The 17,665-nt window shown below is 43.3% G+C and overlaps 1 protein-coding gene and 1 long non-coding RNA gene across 19 annotated transcripts in view; one reads left to right on the top strand and one right to left on the bottom strand.

The window, feature by feature from the left end:
- Window positions 1-17,665, bottom strand: part of ADAMTS9 (ADAM metallopeptidase with thrombospondin type 1 motif 9) — an 84,340-nt gene that overhangs the window by 17,918 nt on the left and 48,757 nt on the right. For 6 of the 7 annotated variants that reach the window (XR_010475109.1, XM_065075523.1, XM_065075522.1 and 3 more), the window contains 2 exons: window positions 6,118-6,285; window positions 1,536-1,709 (listed from right to left, as the gene is read on the bottom strand). The exons of the other annotated variant lie outside the window; for it this stretch is intronic. Coding sequence is in view for 5 of the 6 variants with exons in the window: in XM_065075523.1 (XP_064931595.1) it covers window positions 1,536-1,709; window positions 6,118-6,285 (342 nt within the window). In the remaining variant the exon portion in view is untranslated. The remainder of the gene's footprint in view (window positions 1-1,535; window positions 1,710-6,117; window positions 6,286-17,665) is intronic. 7 annotated transcript variants of the gene reach the window in all.
- On the top strand, window positions 1,588-17,134 carry LOC135580467 (uncharacterized). 12 transcript variants are annotated; one of them, XR_010475121.1, is made up of 5 exons: window positions 1,588-1,728; window positions 5,905-7,017; window positions 9,112-9,210; window positions 9,307-9,456; window positions 10,186-17,134. It is a non-coding gene; the product is annotated as an uncharacterized LOC135580467 (long non-coding RNA). The 12 variants fall into 12 exon arrangements; XR_010475120.1 differs by adding an exon at window positions 8,172-8,362 and having other exon boundaries at window positions 9,307-17,134; XR_010475118.1 differs by having other exon boundaries at window positions 5,905-6,099; window positions 6,910-7,017; window positions 8,172-17,134.

Genomic DNA, 17,665 nt, shown 5'->3' with positions numbered 1-17,665 from the left:
CATCTAATGTCACACACTCAGCTGGCTGCAGTCTGTGGTGATCCACGCAGTAAGGAGCCAAGAACAAGCTTGTGAGGAAGAGAAGATGAGGGCAAAGCAGACGCTGCCTTCACCTTGAATTTTTTTCTAGCTGCAGCAGAACAGTTGTGCAGCCTCTGCGTGTGTGAGATGCTTTTTTTCTTACCAGTAAATTTGCTTTTCTTCTTCTCCTCCCTTTTCTTTTTTTTTTTTTTTCTTTTTTTTTTTTTTTTTTTCAGTGACACAACAAAGGCAGCTCTGGAAGTATCTGTGAGTCTGTAAACATCAAGATTTTGAGCAGGAAGCTGACGGTGCCTCCTCATCTTTTGTTAATAGAGCAGGAGGCCCTATTTTGTTTTTCATTGACACCCCGGCCTCTTCACAACTGTCTTGGCAGGCAAAGAGACCTTGACCAATTTCACCCCCTTCAAGACCTCCCTGGGCTGTGCAAGAGGGGGATCTTCTGCCCCTGTCCATCCCCTGCATCCTCATGAAGGGCCTGTGATGGGCCATCCTCTTCTCCCTATGTGACAAGCACATCATCTCCATAGGAGTGGTGACCTTTTCTGCAGGCTGTGTGACACAGGAGTCAGCTCCCCAGAGCTGGCAGCTCCATTGTCTTTCCCATTTCCAAGGCTGGCAGTCCCTGCACAGCAGGGAAGAACCTGGGAGAACCTGGGAGTGAGACAGGGATGGAGAAGAACTGAGGCAGGACTTTTGTACCCAGGGATGGCTAAAAATGTAACAAAACCAGAATGAAAATAATAATTTTGGTGCCTGGTCTGAACTTTCTCTGCCAAAACCTGTTGCACACTCGAAGCCTGCCACAGCACCCCACGGGAGGGCTTCCCCTGGACCCATTCCTCCTGCCCAGAGTCCCCTTGTCTTCCTGTCACCCATCACCTACACTGCAGGCAAGTCCAAGTCACTCCCTCTGAACCACCAGAGCAATAGCTTTATCCCCCGGTCCAGCCTAAGAAGCTGGTTTTGCTGGGGACGGATGCTGCTCACTCAGAAAAGCACCATCTCCCATGGGACAACTCATCTCAGCACTGATCATGGCTTCGGAAAAAGCACAGACCAGGAGCTCAGCGAAGGAGAGAGCTGTCAGAAGGAGCTGGGGTAACGGGGCAGGAAAGCGGGAATTACCAATATTCCCCAGTTTCTTCAAACCCACAGGCATGGGGCTCAACGCCAGAGCAGTATGGCAGGGCTCAGCCTCCAGGAACAGCCCCAAATTCACCTTAGCTAAAACCTACTTGATATTTGCATAGGCTCCAGCCAAACACAGGGCAGCACAAAGCAATAAACCCCACAGAAGTATTTCTCCGCTCCCCCTTCCATCTGGCACACGTGAGCGTTTCCTCTGCTTTCTTTTTGGCAAGCCCGGGTTGCAGCCCCAAAGCCCCATCTCCAGGATCGGCGACTCCCCTGGTCTCCAGCATCGTCCCGCACTCCACGCTTGAGAGCACAAGTGACGTGACCCCGGGAAGGGCGGAGGGGGGGACCCCGCTTACCGCTTGCCATTCGCCGGCTGCCCAGTGGTGCGTGGGGCACTCGGGGAGGTGGCAGTCCCGCTGGGGAGGGGGACGGCTGGCCGGGTCACACTCTGCCTCCGGGGCTGCCTTCGGGGTGCCGCTGTGGCAGTGCACGGTGCGGCGCTGGACGCCCCGGCCGCAGGACACCGAGCACTGGAGGAAGGGACAAAAGGTGAGTGGCCGTTCCCATCGCAGCCATCACGGTAAGTTCCCAGGTTTCACCCTCTGCTCTGGGCTCAACGGCAGCGATAGCAAAGCTCTAACGCCGGTGTTTAAACTTTCAGGTGAGGCTTTTCATTGTACAAGGGGAAAATTTTGCAAAGGCAGAGCAGACAGGCTGAAATCCTGCTCTGCTTAAGCCAGCAGGAACTTTTGCTGCTGGTTTCAGTGAAGTCAGGATTTCCCAGACAGGATTTATACAACAAAAACCTCTGGAGATAGCGGCACCGCTAAACCATCTCAACATGCCGGAGGTGGCAAGGCTCTGTGTATTTCTTCTTAGGCACTCGGCTCAAAAAAGTAATAGTTCAAAATATATAAAATGCCACAAGTGTCACTGGAGTGGACTTTAATGAAAGCAAACTTGAATTATAGAGAAGACGGTCTGTAGCAGTAAAGGGGTAGAGGTGTGATACAGCTGGGATTTCTTTCAGCATGGATCTAAACATGCACATGCACGTAAGGCAAGACATACTGTTAGTTTGTGAAAAGAAATGTCTTCTTTAGATTAACTGCATTTCACATTTCTGTCATTACACTGTGGGCACATTTCTCCTCACTTCTAGGTATAGCCAGAAAAGCCTGAATTTCTGTGTTTCCCAGACATCTTCAAATTGTTATCTACACTACAATGCTTTTAACAGCTTGCTTTTTCTTTCATGCAACATTTCTTACTGTTGTGACTGCACACTGTAATATGTTTAACAGTACTTAATGTCCCTCTGGTATGGATTCTTCCTTGCTAGATCTTAAAGTACATGATATAGATTTGGAATAAAAATAATTTGCATTTATAGAAAAAAGCATGTAAAAATCAAAGATCCGCATTTAAAACACAGCTATTGTGATTAGCCATTTGCTGAGTTAACAATTAAGATGAGCAAACTTATTAATACATCTGCAACTAAGAAAACAAGTTTAGAGCCCATTATTACAATAGCTATAAAAGCGAGCCTTCTTATGGCAGGGAATTAAGTGGTGCTTAATGGGGAAGCAATTCTCTCTTCTGCAGAGTGTTCCTCCCCTAATGCCATTTGCTTTACTATCTGAATGCCCCATAAAGCCGAGAGGACCAAAGAAAAGCTGACTGTGAATATATGCCTGGCTCTAAATATTTGTGAGAAGGTAGGGTTGTTTTTTTTTGGTGTGTGTCACTTTTGAAAGTAGCAGTTGCTCTCTGTCACTGGTGATGCAAATGCTTCCCATATGCTGTGCTACGTCCTTGTCCTTGTGATTAACGGTGCCGTTTGTCCTGTGCATTCCATAGGGGACTGTTAAACTGAATAATAGGTACAAACATGGAGAAACATATACACCAGGATGCACACCATGCTCTAAAATGCTTTTTGGTTTGCAAGAGACAAGAAAAGGCATTTTTAAACACCATTCCTGGCTATTTTTACCCAGAATACTGGTCAGCCAACCTGTGTCTGACTTGGGGAAATCCAGCCGGCTGACACTGCCAGAAGACAGTCAGTTTGGGGGCAGCCAACTTTTGCTGTATTTATATATTCCTCTACGGGATGCCACGAGTCAGGCAGCCTGCTTGTCCTTTCTACAGAGTCTATATGTTTTCCCAGGAGCGCTCCTTTCTCCACTGAGAAAGTTATTCGCCAAACTGCCAAGTGCCAGCTCATCTATGGAGAAGTTCTAACTGGTGCTCTACCTGTGTTTTTAGACAGGGCTGGATTTCAGCCTGTAGCTGAAATATGTAAATACCAGAGAGCAGAATAAATATTGGTATTTTTGCTAAGTGAAAGGTAAATGGCCATAATTGATACTACTTAGGAGATGCAAACACATTAAATCTGACATTTCAGTACAGACACAAGCACATTTAAAACTTGGAGAAAAAGCCTTATTTTCTTCCCTTCTTATTATTACAGATACATTAAAATGCTTTGCTGCAGGAAAGTGGATTCATAACAATCTAGAAAAGAATTAGCTGGCCTCTGAATACAAAACATCCAGAGAGAAAATAACCTGGGAGCAGAGCACTTAGCTTGGACAGCTGGGATGCATTTTTAACCATTCCTGTATTTTTCAATCCTGTTTCTTCTTAAGCATTCCTTTTCCCAAAAGGAAAAGAAAAAAACCCAAACCAAACCAACCTAAAGGCACACACAACAGGTCCTGTGCACATACAGTGACAAGGAGGATGTGCTTTTACGGGAAAACCTCGCCGTATTTCTCGCAGACTTTAGCTGGTTTACCCAGGACAAAAGGCAGCCAGCTCACAGCAGCTCAGCTTTGGGATTATCTCTTGGAGGCAATTAGACCTTCAGAAAGCCTTTTCGATAGTATCTAAGTGCGAACTGATCAGGGCTCTTATTTTCAACCGTGTCACAGGTGATGTGGAAGGTGACACGGAGTTTCTATGCCCATTTAGATCCTGATCTACTGGGTATTCAGGGTGCCCAACCCCTGCCTGTTCCACAGCCTTAATGAGCAGTTCAGTACCTACATGCACCTCAGCTCTGAGGCATTAAAGCTTTTGCAGAGCTGTGCAAGCCCTGCGCACCTCTCGCAGGGACAGCCACGGCCAGCGCTCCGAACATCCAACAGTCCTGCTTTTCATCTGTCACAGGCAAAGAAACGTTGCCAGCACAACTGAGGATGAGGACATGAGGAGGCCAAGTCAGAGCATTTAATGCACCTTTAAAAAGCCCAGTTTGATACTGCAGAATGGGTGTTTCTACCTTTTTTTTTTTTTTTTCCCCAAAACAAGAACCTGGCTGGCTGAGCACATACAGCATCAGGGACCTGGGCTGCTGTGCTACCAGACATGTTGAAATGCCTGCCTATTCTTAGTCTAATCATTAGCATACAAATATTCCTTAATTGCCTAGTCACAAGAGATTACCTCAGGCCATAAATCACCTTCATCCTTCTAATAACTTGGGTTTCTTTCTCCGCTTGCATGAAATTAACTCCAATCATGCGGTGGAACATTGGAAATTTTGAAACACTTACTTTTATCAATTAACATTAGAGTATTTTAACGCAATCAACAGACCATTACATTATTATGTTTACAATTACCAGCTGTAAAAAATTGCTTTCAGGAGCAGTCACTTTAAGTAAGGTGCAGATTGGATATGACAAGACTATCTAATGGCCTCACGTTTCTTTTCAGTCTAGCTTCCTGTATAAAATTGAGGTTTCGGTCCTGCAGGTAATAAAGGTAGTGATATTGACTTAATTTCCAATCTGGAAGCAGTGCTGTGCATCTCACAGGGCTATGCAGGGCTACCCTGGTGCTCCCAGCCATACCTTGGGTAAAAAGCCCAGACCTCAGTAACCGAACCTCCATGGCAAATGCACGTTTAAGCCTTTACACACATAATGGCAAATACTCCTAGCCTATGGACTCAAAGGTAAGCACTAAAAACAAACACAAGTCTGAAAAAAATAACAGAATATCAGTAGATTTACTGTCTTTGTGAATAGTCAACACTATACAAGTGTGCTGTCCTAGTCCTAACACTTGCATGGGTGCCTGTAGAGATGTTAATGGTTTATCTTTCAGGGAACTTGCATACAGTGAGAACTGGTGTTTTGTACCTTAATTTGGAAGACAGACGGCAAGAGAACATGATGTTTTACAAGTTAACAGTTCATTTAGTCTGGGATTTTCAATACTTCTGCTGATTAGCAGACTAATGAGGTAGAGAGAAAAGCGAGGTTCAGAGATAAAAATGTGATGCAGCAGATTCAAGGTGATGACAAAGACATTATTTTCAGCAAAACAAGGATTCAAGATATGCTTTCAGCAAACAAAGTGTTTAATAACTCCAAGCACTTTCACATTTCCAGCAGCCTCTGCTCTATGCATCAGTGTCTGATTTATTAATGAAGGAAAATCAAGAGATGAGATTGTTGAGAAACAGAAGGAGGTGAAAAGCATTTTTAATGAACAGCTCTGATTGTTCTTTAGACTTTCCCAGGAAGCTGATAGTAAAATTAATTTCAGTTTTCTCAAAACTAAGGAAGATTTTTCTTGGGATGTGACATAGTTAAATAAAAACAATTTTAATAATGTGAATAAATACTAGATCCTCTTTAATATTATCTACTAATGCCTTTTCTAGCAGAAACTTAAAATATACAACATGGATTTTGCTTTCAGATAGATACTAAAAGTTGCAAGTTCTCCAGACAAATCAGTGCTGCCCCACTGCTATCCATGAAGCTTCACTGATTTACATCACCTGAGGATGTGGCTCAGAACTTTTACCCTTGAAACATTCAAGAGGACAGAAGTGATGTGAAAACCAGCTTCTAACCAATTTGACAGAGGAAGAATATCAAAGGGTGCAAAAGGGTATACAACACGTCTCACCTGTCCCCAATCTCCTGCTTTCCACTTCGGACATCTGCCCCCTCTGCATTTCTTTTGCACATTGGGCTTAGCAAGGTGCTTGCAATAATCTTCTTCTACATGCCTCCCTTCCTTTGTCAAACAGTACACATTGCGGTGCCTTTGGCCCCTTCCACAGGAGACAGAACACTGTAAATATAAAGTAACAACAGATCAGCTTTCATGCAGGGCCATCTACATGGTTATACATGGGCCATGGCTACCCAGGCCATTTTCTTTTAATTGGACCAAAAAGCACATCCCCATGTCCCCAGCAGCCTATGCAAAGCTTGAGGGGGATACAGAAGGGCAGAATTTAACTGCTGGAAATACTCGCATTTGCACTTAATATTGCATGATATTCTCGGTCAAAGCCCCTCAAAATGCCAATATCAAAATAGAGAAAGCAGCTGACATTCAGCAGGGATAACAGGCTGGATTCCTGACATTGCTCCAGTGGTTTCAAAGGAGCAGAGTCATCTTACAAGGATCAAGGCAGGAGCCCTCAGTATCTGCTTAGAAGAACTTGAAAGGGACCATTCCCATTTACCTTGGTACAAAGGGAGGTCAAATGTTGGTAAATCAGGAGAATAAATTGCAATATACACCTTCACAGAGGGAAATAACTGCACAAAGGACAAGGCAGGAGACAAAAAAATGCAGTCTTTCCATGTCCTCAATATTTGAGCTTATGTTTGTTTTACTGAGTTTGTGGGGTATTTGTTTGTTTGTTTTTTTTTTGTTGTTGTTGTTTGTTTGTTTTTTACTAAACAGACTGAAACCAGGACATGCTCATCCTTAAGATTTATGCATTTTGAAAACAACTCAGAAGGTGGCAAGAAGGCAGAGCCTGAAGAATCAAAGCAAAAAGCAAATCAGCAGGTATGTTAGCTGAAAGCTTTGTAGTGAAGCAACTAATTTCAACCTCTCTCTGCAGGTTCACTGAACTTTTTCAAAAGTGGCCACTTCAGGCATGCAAACCTCAAGCAACTTCACTTTGATTTCAGATTAGTCTCCTCCAAAAGATTTAGGAATCAAAGGGGTCTGGAATCACAACAAGAATTTAATATGACAGTTTCGTGTAGAACAAGCCTCTTACTCAGCATGATGCACCCAGAGACTCAGCTGCAATTTCTTCATCACATGTTATGCAAGTCATTACATGCTATGTCACAAGAATCCTGGTTTAATCCTTGAGCACAAACACACTGGTTCAACCATCTCTCAGTATAAAATGTTCTGCTTTATTTTCAGAGAGGAGGTGCTTCTCCCTTCATTTTGGAGCCACTCCATCAGCGTATTTCCTAAGAAACAAATTACAGCCCAAGTTCTTCCCAGCCTATGAATACATTTGAAACCTAAACCCCCTACAATTTACATATGTAGGACCTCTGGAAGATCCATTAGAACAGAAATTGGCATATGCATTGACAGCTGCGATTATTTTAAATTACAGCACTACTTCCAACTCATTCAGCCCCTATTGTGTTAAGAGGTGTACAAAAAAACAGCGACAGAGCAGTAACTTGCTCTGAAATGGAAAAGTTCAGACCAACATGGAAATAGATGCAACTCACAAGATCAGACATTGCTGCTTAAAAGCTTGGATAAGTGATGTTCTGGAAAAGGCTGTTTTCCTGCTGCAAGACCGTTACAGAATGAAAAAAGGCAGCTGAGGTCCCTTGGGATCAATAGGGTTTAATGCCATTAACGAGAGGCCAGGAAGCCAGGGAGAGTATGGCAGCGATGGGCGCTGAGGAATGGGCACCTCTGAGTTTTCCTGAGCCCAGCTCCAATTTCAAGATAGGCCAAAAACCCCAAAGAGCAACACAGCATTCTGCCTTGCACTGAGAATCAGGAGGAATGCTGTTCCTTGTCCTAAACCGTGACTTTCACAACTCACCCAGATTAATAAATTTCAACTTTTTTCTTTAGTATCAACAGAAAAAAGGTTGAGCTAATGTTATCCTATCTTTATAAGACTTCACGTTGCATCACAAATTCATTTTTTTCATTCTTTCTACGTCTCTCCCCAGGCAATGAAAATCAGCAGCAAGAAAGAAATGTCAAATCCTACCAAACCCGTTGTAAACTTCTAATGTTTTCATTCTATTAAGTCTTTGGGCTAAAGGCCAATACTGATACTTTAGCAAAAATCCAAGTGCTCCTTAGTAAGTGGTCTCCATGCAAGTTAATGCCATTTCACTGGGACAGCCAAAGCTCAAGGGTAAATTCACACACTTGATCAGGACTCTCTCTTGCCCCACATCCCAAGCTGGTATAGTCAAACACATCTTTTATCTAATTTAAAAATACATTGGATCCACAACTTACTCTAAAGGAAGAAAATCACATTGTGCAACAACACAAGCATGTTTTTGACCTGATGTTGATTGATAAATATTTAGTCTCATAATTAATATGGTGCTAGTCATTTCCAAAATTATTATCTCCCTTCTACAAATTGCTTAACTTTGGCATGGATTCTGATTCTGACATTTATTTCACCATCCCACCATCAAACAAGCCTACATGCATACCTCAGTGCACCCAGAGCTTGAGGCATAATTTGCTCAATTTTGTTAATACTTAAAAGTAATTCCCAAGATGCTGGAATGAATGACTTCCATGCCTGTCTTTAACGTAAATCAAAGTTAGGCAGCTGTGTGTTTTTAGATCTAAACCACCCATTTGCTTTCATGAACACGTGAGTGATGATCTCATTTGCACTGACAGAAAAGAGAGGTAAAACAACCTTATGTAACCAAGAGACTGAAAATTCCTTTGCAAAGAGTCTACTTCATAAGTGCCTTCTAATTTGTCTCAGGTGTTTCCAACTTTTATTCGGCACGCAGATTTTAATCATATGTTAGCCACATGCAGAAAATAATTTAATAGTGAGCTTCATCTCAACACCATGGGACTTAGGGAAGCAACACACCTAGCTACTGACATCAGCCTCATCATTTATTTCAGATCCTGGAGAAACTTTACATTTTGCTATCAGGACTCTTTTCATCACTGCAAACACTGCTGCCTGTTTACAGTATCTATTGATAACAGTGCCATAGAGAGGTAAGCTTTGACCTTGCCTTCTTTAAAACATTTGAATAGCACAGACAAAACCACTCCTTTCATATTTCTCTTTATTTTTCCTGATTGCTTTCCTAGCCCCCATCTCCATAGAAAATACTTCAAAGTACCGGGCATGGATGGGTGGCCCTCTGTGCAACACCACCTCATCCAAAGCTCTTTGAAGTCAACAGAAAGATTTCTACTATTTTAGTCACCTCTGGATCCAGCCCTGAAGGTGTAGCCAAGGTACCGTATTGACTTTTTTCCCTAACCAGCTTCCTAGAGTCAAGGATCACATGCATTTGAGCATGCCCATGGTCAGCCTGTCTCTGCCTCCACTCGAGTGCTGGAAAATGTTGCTCTGAAATACTGTTTCCAGCCTGTGGTTGAAGCACAGCAGCAAATAACACCCCTGGGTGAACCTGGAAGGATAGCCAGGCACAGAGGAGGATGCAAAAACACCATGTTGTGTTGTTTCTTAAAAAAAAACCCGAGATGACTGTGACACATAAAATAGTAGAGAAGTATTATTTCAAAAATCAGCTATGGCCATTACACTGAAGACTCTAGTAAACCTTCCTCTTGTTATTATCTTTATTATCTCCTAAAATCACTGCAGTCACACCTGGTGCTTTACATGGAGAATAAGAACGAAAGGACTTTCCTAAGAGCATTAAGATCAAAGCACTTGAGCAGAGATTTAAGGGTATTACGTTTATTGCATGATTAGTTTTGTTAACATGCCAAGAACCGGGGATTGGCATGCTGCTGTGTTTTTTTTCAAATAAATATACTGCCCAGTTTATATAAATGCAAGAAAAAAGTTTAAATAAATACAACAAAAATATTTCCATATCAACAGTTTCCAGAAAGGTCAGAACACGATGCTAAATCTCTCCTGCAATGTATTGCTCTGCTCCAGCGCAGCAGCAAGCCTGTGTTTTTGTTTCCACAGAAATTTGTTTTCTATTTCAGAGTGCAGGAATGACGAAGGTTATTTTACTAAGTACATGCAAATTGCTTTAAACTACCACTTGCTGCATTCCCTATTCTGATACTTTGAAAGACGAGGGTACATCTTGTTCAGTAAGAACTCTCAAACATAAGAAGGCTCCTACCTGATTCACCAGGCCGGTAGCAGAAAACAAAACAGAATATGTACACCAAAAGCTCTTAAAAATGTGTATAAAATTTCTGGCTGGTTGGGCTGGGTTATGACCCTCCTGCAGTGGACTGGGACCTGCTCTTCCGCACCGGGAGCTTGTGCTGCGGCTGTGCCACTGCCATGCTGAGAGCTGGGAGCAAGGTTTGTCTGACACCGAAAGGACTCAACAACCCAGGGCACAACTTCGCAAATCTTGATGAAAAGAAAAAGGCAGCACAGAGCAATCAAGAGCTACAGAGCGGCTCTGCTTCTCCTTAATTTTCTGCCCTGAACAAGCAAGCTCAGATATGGGAAAGAAAAATCAAACCACCAGCAAGAACCTGGGGACATTATCCCCCAAAAGTGAAAGGTTTCAGAAAATGCTGTCAGACCACTTACCCAGCATCAGCCAACGATTTGGGAGGTATTTGAGATAATGAATGCAAGCTGGAGTGATCACCAGATGAATTCCCAAAGATAGGTATGCTCCCATAGCTCACCAAAGGCAGGGCTGGGAAGAATTAGACTGAAAACGGCTTTATCAGATTCTGCCAGGAGCAACTTTTTGGAGGAAATTAAAAGCAATCCTTGTGGGTTTAGATTTCCACACATTAAAGATTATGTAGAAAGTAAGTGCTTGTAAGTAAGCCCTTGGTCATCCTTTCCAACAATCTGAGCTGAAATGTGCTAGATGAAATAAAACAGAGAAACGGCAGAGCCCTACATGCTTTACGCCCTCTTCCCATGAAGGGTTGTGCTCCTGGATGTCAATGAACTTCTCCAGCTACGGGCAGAGCCAAACCACATACCCTCATAGTTACATTTCAGCATCCTATTAGTCCACGTCAGCTCTTACTATAACTCATGCTGCCACTATCAGATGCTGAAATCACAGCTGTATGACATCTGTACCTCTGAAGCCTTTTGAGCAGAAAAGACATCAGAAAACACACCACCATAGGAAGCCTGGATCATTCCTCACCAGCTGAACCTTTACAAGAAGTCTTAAAACGCCTGGACCTTTGTGTATTATCCAGCAACAGAGGCTCTGTGGCATCCGAATGAACTTAATTAACTTCGCAACAGTAAAGTATTTTAGCAGGTACCTCCTTTGGATTGAGTGAGACAAGTAACAAGCTTAAAATAAGGGTGCAGCTCCATGGTATGGTTTCTCCAGCGGCTGCAGGAGTTGTTTGGGAAATGTTTGCTCCTAGCTGCTTTTAAACCATGTTCTTTCCACCTTTAGCCAAGTCTCATGCCTGGCTGCATCAGCAGAGTGAGAAGACCATGTATGCAGGGTGGGAACCTGGTGCACAGGAACAGGATCCCCCAGATGGACTTTCCTTCCCTGCAAAACTGTGAGAGGGAGCTACACCTTAACACACACAGCTGCTGAGAGCGCATGGTCACGGTGATTTTAGCTGGTACAAGACCAGAAAATACAGGTGATTTTTGTACATTTAAAAGGGAAAAATAGTCTCTCCATTCAAGGGAGGGCAACTAGACCAGAGACCTGAGCAAAACAAACCAAAGCAGTGCACTGCAGTTTAAAAGAGGCTTTAGAAATGCTTAATCCATGCTGACTGCCCGAAGAAATGTACTTTAGGGATTTATGGAGTGTGTAGTCCAAGAGCATCAGCGAGCATTGCCCAGAACCCCTGTGCAAATGTTCTGAGGAGCCCTCCCGGAGTCAAAGGGTGGCCCTGGGAGTGCACAAGAGCAGGCTGAGCCACAGTGTCCCCGAGCAGTGCTCCTCACCCCGGGCATGGGTGAGATGGAGCACCCATGCTGGGTTGTCCTGGCTCTGCAGCACACATGGGGTATCCATCCTCTGGCTGCTCTGCTCGCAGCTCTGCAGCGGGAACAGAGTTTCCCAAGTGATGATTTGCAAAAGGGAGAAATAAAACAATCCAATAAACCTTTACCTTCCCGCTGCTGAGCTAGGCTGCAGAGACTTGCAAGTGACTTCAGATGATGTCTCATAACAGGCAAAAAAAAAAAAAAAAAAAAAAAAAAAAAAAAAAAAAAAAAGAAAAAGAAAAATTGAAAAAAAATAAAATAAGAGGAAATTTCTCAAAGGAAAAGGTACAGCTCCATGTGTTGTTGTAGCAGGGGGAAGAGGCTGGCGTGTATGAAGCCTGTTCCTCCAGCTACACAGACTGTCCAGAGGAAAGGATGCTCTTGGGCTTTTTAACTCCTGCAAGATTTAAGGTCCTGAGCACTGAAGTTAATATAATAATTTACCAGAGCTGAGAAACCTCTCAGGATTATGGGAGAAAAGCAGGTAACTACAGCAGGAGAAGCCATGCATCTCCTCTTCTATGGTGTCCACCTACTAAGTAGCACCTTCTTTCCCCATTTCACCTGCCCTGTTGTTACATCCTGTACAAAAACTTCACCAGGTACAGATATCAGGAGGGCTATGAACACACAAAGCTGCCCTAAAAGCTGCATCTCTGCCCCAGTCCATGCTATATAACTTGAAAAAGAAACAATACAAAGTCCTCAAATAGCCACTGCAGGCCTCTCCAGGGAGGGAGACGTTGGATGGCATTTCCTTAAATTAGGGGATGTGTGAGTTACCCAGCACTCCAGTATAATGTGATGTGGAAGGCATTGATGAAGCCTGTTTTCCATACTGTGGCACTTTTAAGACAGCAGCAACTGAAGCAGCAAGCAGCATAGGCTGACACTTCACATTTTTAGTGAACAGTCTGGCATTACAATGGCATTTAGAAGTACCATTCAAGAATAGGATTTCTCTGTGTCATTGGGAGGGAAACACGAGGTAAAGAGCTCTCCAAGGAATGTCAGCCCTATTGCACAGGTGTGCATCACACAGGGGGTTTTTGTAGGAGTGCTGGGCTGCTTTTTGCTCCCCGATTTTATAAAGAAAAATCTTGGCTTAATGCAGCAGGGATTAGATAGTGTCATCCTGAATATGGCTTAATGCAGCAGGGATTAGATAGTGTCATCCTGAATATGGGCATCGGACAGATTTTCATCCATGCTGCTGGCTCACACACCTTCCCTGTTAGCTAGTAAAAATTAAAACAAGAATAGAGCATTAAGTGTCTTTGGAACAAGATTGACTACATTGTTTTTCTTTAATGACAGCACAAATCAGTCACAATGAAAGTTAGAAATACAGTAAATATATCTGTGCTTAGTGTCCCTCATCATCACACATCCTTGCTTCTAAATGCTACAATCCCTAGGATCTGAGCAACAGCTTTTATTGGAGTTTGTGGTAGGCTGTGCAAATGTATAACACGGGCAAAATTTCTTCCTAAGGCCCATCTCTGGGATCTGCTTGAAGATGCTGAACTTCCCAGCTCATCTTTGGATGTATGTTACTGTTCTAAAGCGTCTTCTGCAGTCTAACACATTTCAATTGCTGCACTTAAAGCCAGTGCTTTAGGAGACAAATGTTCCCAGCAATTACCCTTTTATTTATTGTTTTATTTCTCCTGTGCGTGTGAGTGTGCACATATGCATGCATATAGGAGCTCTGCAGACTTTACAAAGTCAGCAGCCGTGGATGGGCCAACCTTGACATGAGGACTACTGCCAGGTATCACTGAATAGCAGTCCCACCATTTGTTCAAGTTCAGGCCAGCTGTGCACAGCCAAGAAAATGACCATCTCATCTAGAAAATGTGTAAGAGGGGAGGTATAGAAAGGCAACCACAAAGGCACACTAAATGAAGCCAAACAGCCATGGTACTTCTCTGGGAAGAGAAAGGCAAGTATTTCACCATAAGTTAGGACAGGAGCATGGGCTGGACTATACGTGGTAAGAAACATCAGTGAATTCTAATGAGTTACTTACTCAGAAGAGCACTGGGAAACTTGGGAAAAGATGCAGCATCTGGGGGTGGGGGAAGAAGAAAAGTTTCAAGATATAAGAAAACAACCTTCTTCAGCCCAGCCACTGTTCCAGCTCACTTCTGTCCTTGCAGAAGCAACAGGAGAGGATATCGAAGGAGAGCAGATAGGACTGGCCATTTTCTGCAGCTCCTTACCCTGACACTTCCTCAGCATTCAGGCACTGGATTACAGAGGTTAGAGGGGATGCTCCTGCCTGGTCCTTTCAGTTCTCCATCACACTAAAAGACACTACACTTAAACATCAGGTCAGATCACAATGGGTGCAAAGACTGAGGGGTGCCTTGCAAGGGAGGAGTGTGATTTGCAACAGCTGAGCATTAAGTTGCAGGAGGCAAAGCACTTACGTGCAGGCTCAGTGTTAAGCACACAGTGGTGCAGGGTGGTCCCTCTCCTGCAGTGCGGCAGACGGGCTTTGATAGTTGTTTTCCTGCCAGTGGAACCTCAATACTAGCAAACAGGAGACAGCAGAATCAATAGCAAAAGCATACTCACATAGTTCTCCTTATTTAAGGAGAAACAGAAGTGGCAATGAAAGATGTCCGGTGATGACAGGCAAACAACAAAAACAGAAATGAAAATAAAAATCAGAGATTTTAGAAGTAGCGAGACAAGAATAAAGTGATGTTCCTCTACCAGGCACCTGTGTACCACTGGCTCCACCCTCCTGTAAGCAGTTTAGAGACACCAGTTATGGCCCTGAGCCTTGGCTGGGACAGCAGGCATGGAGCTGAGTAAAGAGCTGCAGGAACATCCATCACTGCTGCCTCAGAGGAGCAACAGGCTGGAACTCTTTGAACAAAAACCCCAACTGCATCCGCTATCTGGGATGAGTTCTCAAAAGGGAAGAGGCAGTGAATGGGTGGGCGGTAAGACAGCTATCACTCAGGGATGTGCAGTTTTGGGGGGGGTGGCCGAAGTTGGGCACTGGGATACTCTGGATGGGTGACACACAGGACAGAGTACAGGAAATGGCTGAAATGGGTCTGGTTTGCCTTTTTAAATGAAAGCAAAGAGGTCCGCACTGTCAAAAGTCTTTTTCTGACTGGCAAATCAAAGCAGACAACTTCTCGCCTTTTATCAGCTCACTAAACTGGCAGTCCCTGGCGTCAGTCGGTCTGACTGATCCTAGAGGGGAGGCAGCCGGGAACCCAAGAGGGACATAAGCCTCGGTGCGCCAGCCTAAGCGAACAGTGAACAGCTCTGAGATGGAGACAGCTTCAGGCAGACGGTTGGGGATACTCATAGGCTACCAAGTTTTCATTTTGGTCTGGATCAGCTTTATTCAATCATGACTAAGGCATCTACCTGTTTTTCTAAAGGCAGGCAAGGCACCCAGTGCATCTCTCTGCCTGGGTTGTGGGTGCTGGGACTGTACGTGAGGCCTTTCTCTGCTGCAACAACATTTGTCCTTCCCCACAGGGGTAGGATTGTTTTTATTAGTTTTCTGATAATACCTGGCACTACAGAGAAATAGAGACTTGTTATTGCAGTCTCAGAGCCTGAACCAACATCGTATGAATGAAGGACAGAAAAGGCAATGTGAATCACTTAGTGACCGCAGAGTTCAGCATGCCTATCGCTTCCTTTTCAAGGATGGCTTTGTTATTGCAAAAACACGTGTAAAGCATCATACAGCAGCTCAGTAATGCTGCTGTCACAGCAAATTCATTTTCTGCAGAAGAGAGGAAGAGAACAGCAGAGTTACATACACTTGCAACCAAATCTGCCCCTGGTTATCACTTCTGCCATAGCAAGAGCTGACATCCTGCCTGCTAAGAACATTATCAGACCGATGACATGGAGAATATTGTTGTTGAACAGCCTATTTTCAGCCATCTTCACGGGGAGGGCATTTTATAAACAACATGTTGGGGCTTTAACAGAACTAAATACAAATAACCTGAACTTTCCATTGACACCAATTTTAAGATTAAAATTCCTGAGTGCCAGCTCCCTGACAGAGATGCTGGCCGGGCAGTCCTGCTGCTCCCCATTGAGTCCAGAGCCACTTCACTGCTACCCACATACTTGCGTGCAGCCAAAGAGCCCTGCGAAGCCAAAGAACCTGAATTCACATTGACAGTAACAGAGTTTGGTGTTTAGCCAGCTAATATTCTAATTATTTTACACTAAGCTTCCATATTCTTCACTGTTGGATCAAAAGACCCTCAAAGACTAAGGTACCAGCACTTCTGCCCATTTGATAAAGAGCCGACAAAGCTCACACCGCTGTTTTGCAGGCACTAAAAGCTACACAACCATTGTGTTAGCAGCTAGAACTTTTGATACCCAAGAGCAATAAGTATTTGGCAAAGCAGATTACTTTTAAAATTATCATACTTTTTAGGAAAACAAAACAAGCCCCTAAAAAAACGAACCAAAAACCCGCCCCCCGATTTTCCACAGACCAAAGTAAAATGATAACTGTCCCAGTGCAGTGAAGCCCAAATGACTCATTCGACTGAACCAGGAATTGGTGCTGCGAGATATGATTGTTTTACCTTATCTGTGCCCATTTCCTAATGTGGAAAGAATGAGAAGCCCATGACAAGTGAATTCAGCGTTATTCATAAATTATATCAGGATACAGCTGGGTATTATGCGAAACTCTACAGCACCAAAATTCACGGAGATTATTGCAAGGAGCGGATCTACTCTGGCAGAAGTGGGTTCAGCCTCAGGTTTTAAGTGAAGAGATGGATAATATTATCTGTGAGCATCTCCCTCATTCTGGAGAACACGGTGAGAATTCCTCTCGGTATTTGAGAGCATGTATGGAGATCTGCATTCATACCGTAAGACAGAGGAGAAAAAACACTCTCTGTATCCTGGTGACAGTTTCTGCATGTTTTCTAAAGCATTATTTTAATAAAAAGGTCAGGTCTATCATATGGCGTACAATTCTGCAGTGTTTAAATACATGTTCTTAAACAAGCAAGGAAATAGAAGTGTCACCTCCTCTTAGTCCTCTTTGAACACACATTATAATGACAAGGCATCTCACCAGTCTCTTGTTATAAAATTATCATTTACATACAGAATCTGTTTAGTCATTTAATTATATTTTTAAAACCTGGATTTAACCAGTCAGATAAAAATCACTTGTTTACTGTTCAAAATCCCAGTGGATTTTTGCCTGAGGATGGAGGGTTGAACTCTTCAGATGCCCTCTGCTTTAATTTTTATGTATTTTATAGTAATAATTTTACTAAAATTTGAGTGAAGCTAAGCCAATCAGATGCTTGCAAGAAATTAGTTATCCAAACTTCGTCATACATAACACTTTAAACTGTTAATTACTGTGAATGACAGTTTCTGTTGGAGAACAAAGTAAAATAAAAGCAAGTCAAAAGATGGAACATTGCGGTACCATTTCAGAAAATTTAGTAAAAGTTACCAAAACTAAGTATATGACCTTAA

This window comes from Columba livia, chromosome 10, assembly GCF_036013475.1.
Source record: "Columba livia isolate bColLiv1 breed racing homer chromosome 10, bColLiv1.pat.W.v2, whole genome shotgun sequence".
In the NCBI taxonomy this organism is placed as follows: domain Eukaryota; kingdom Metazoa; phylum Chordata; class Aves; order Columbiformes; family Columbidae; genus Columba; species Columba livia.
The sequence above is the reverse complement of the archived record's forward strand: the minus strand, read 5'-3'. Positions and strand labels throughout refer to the sequence as shown.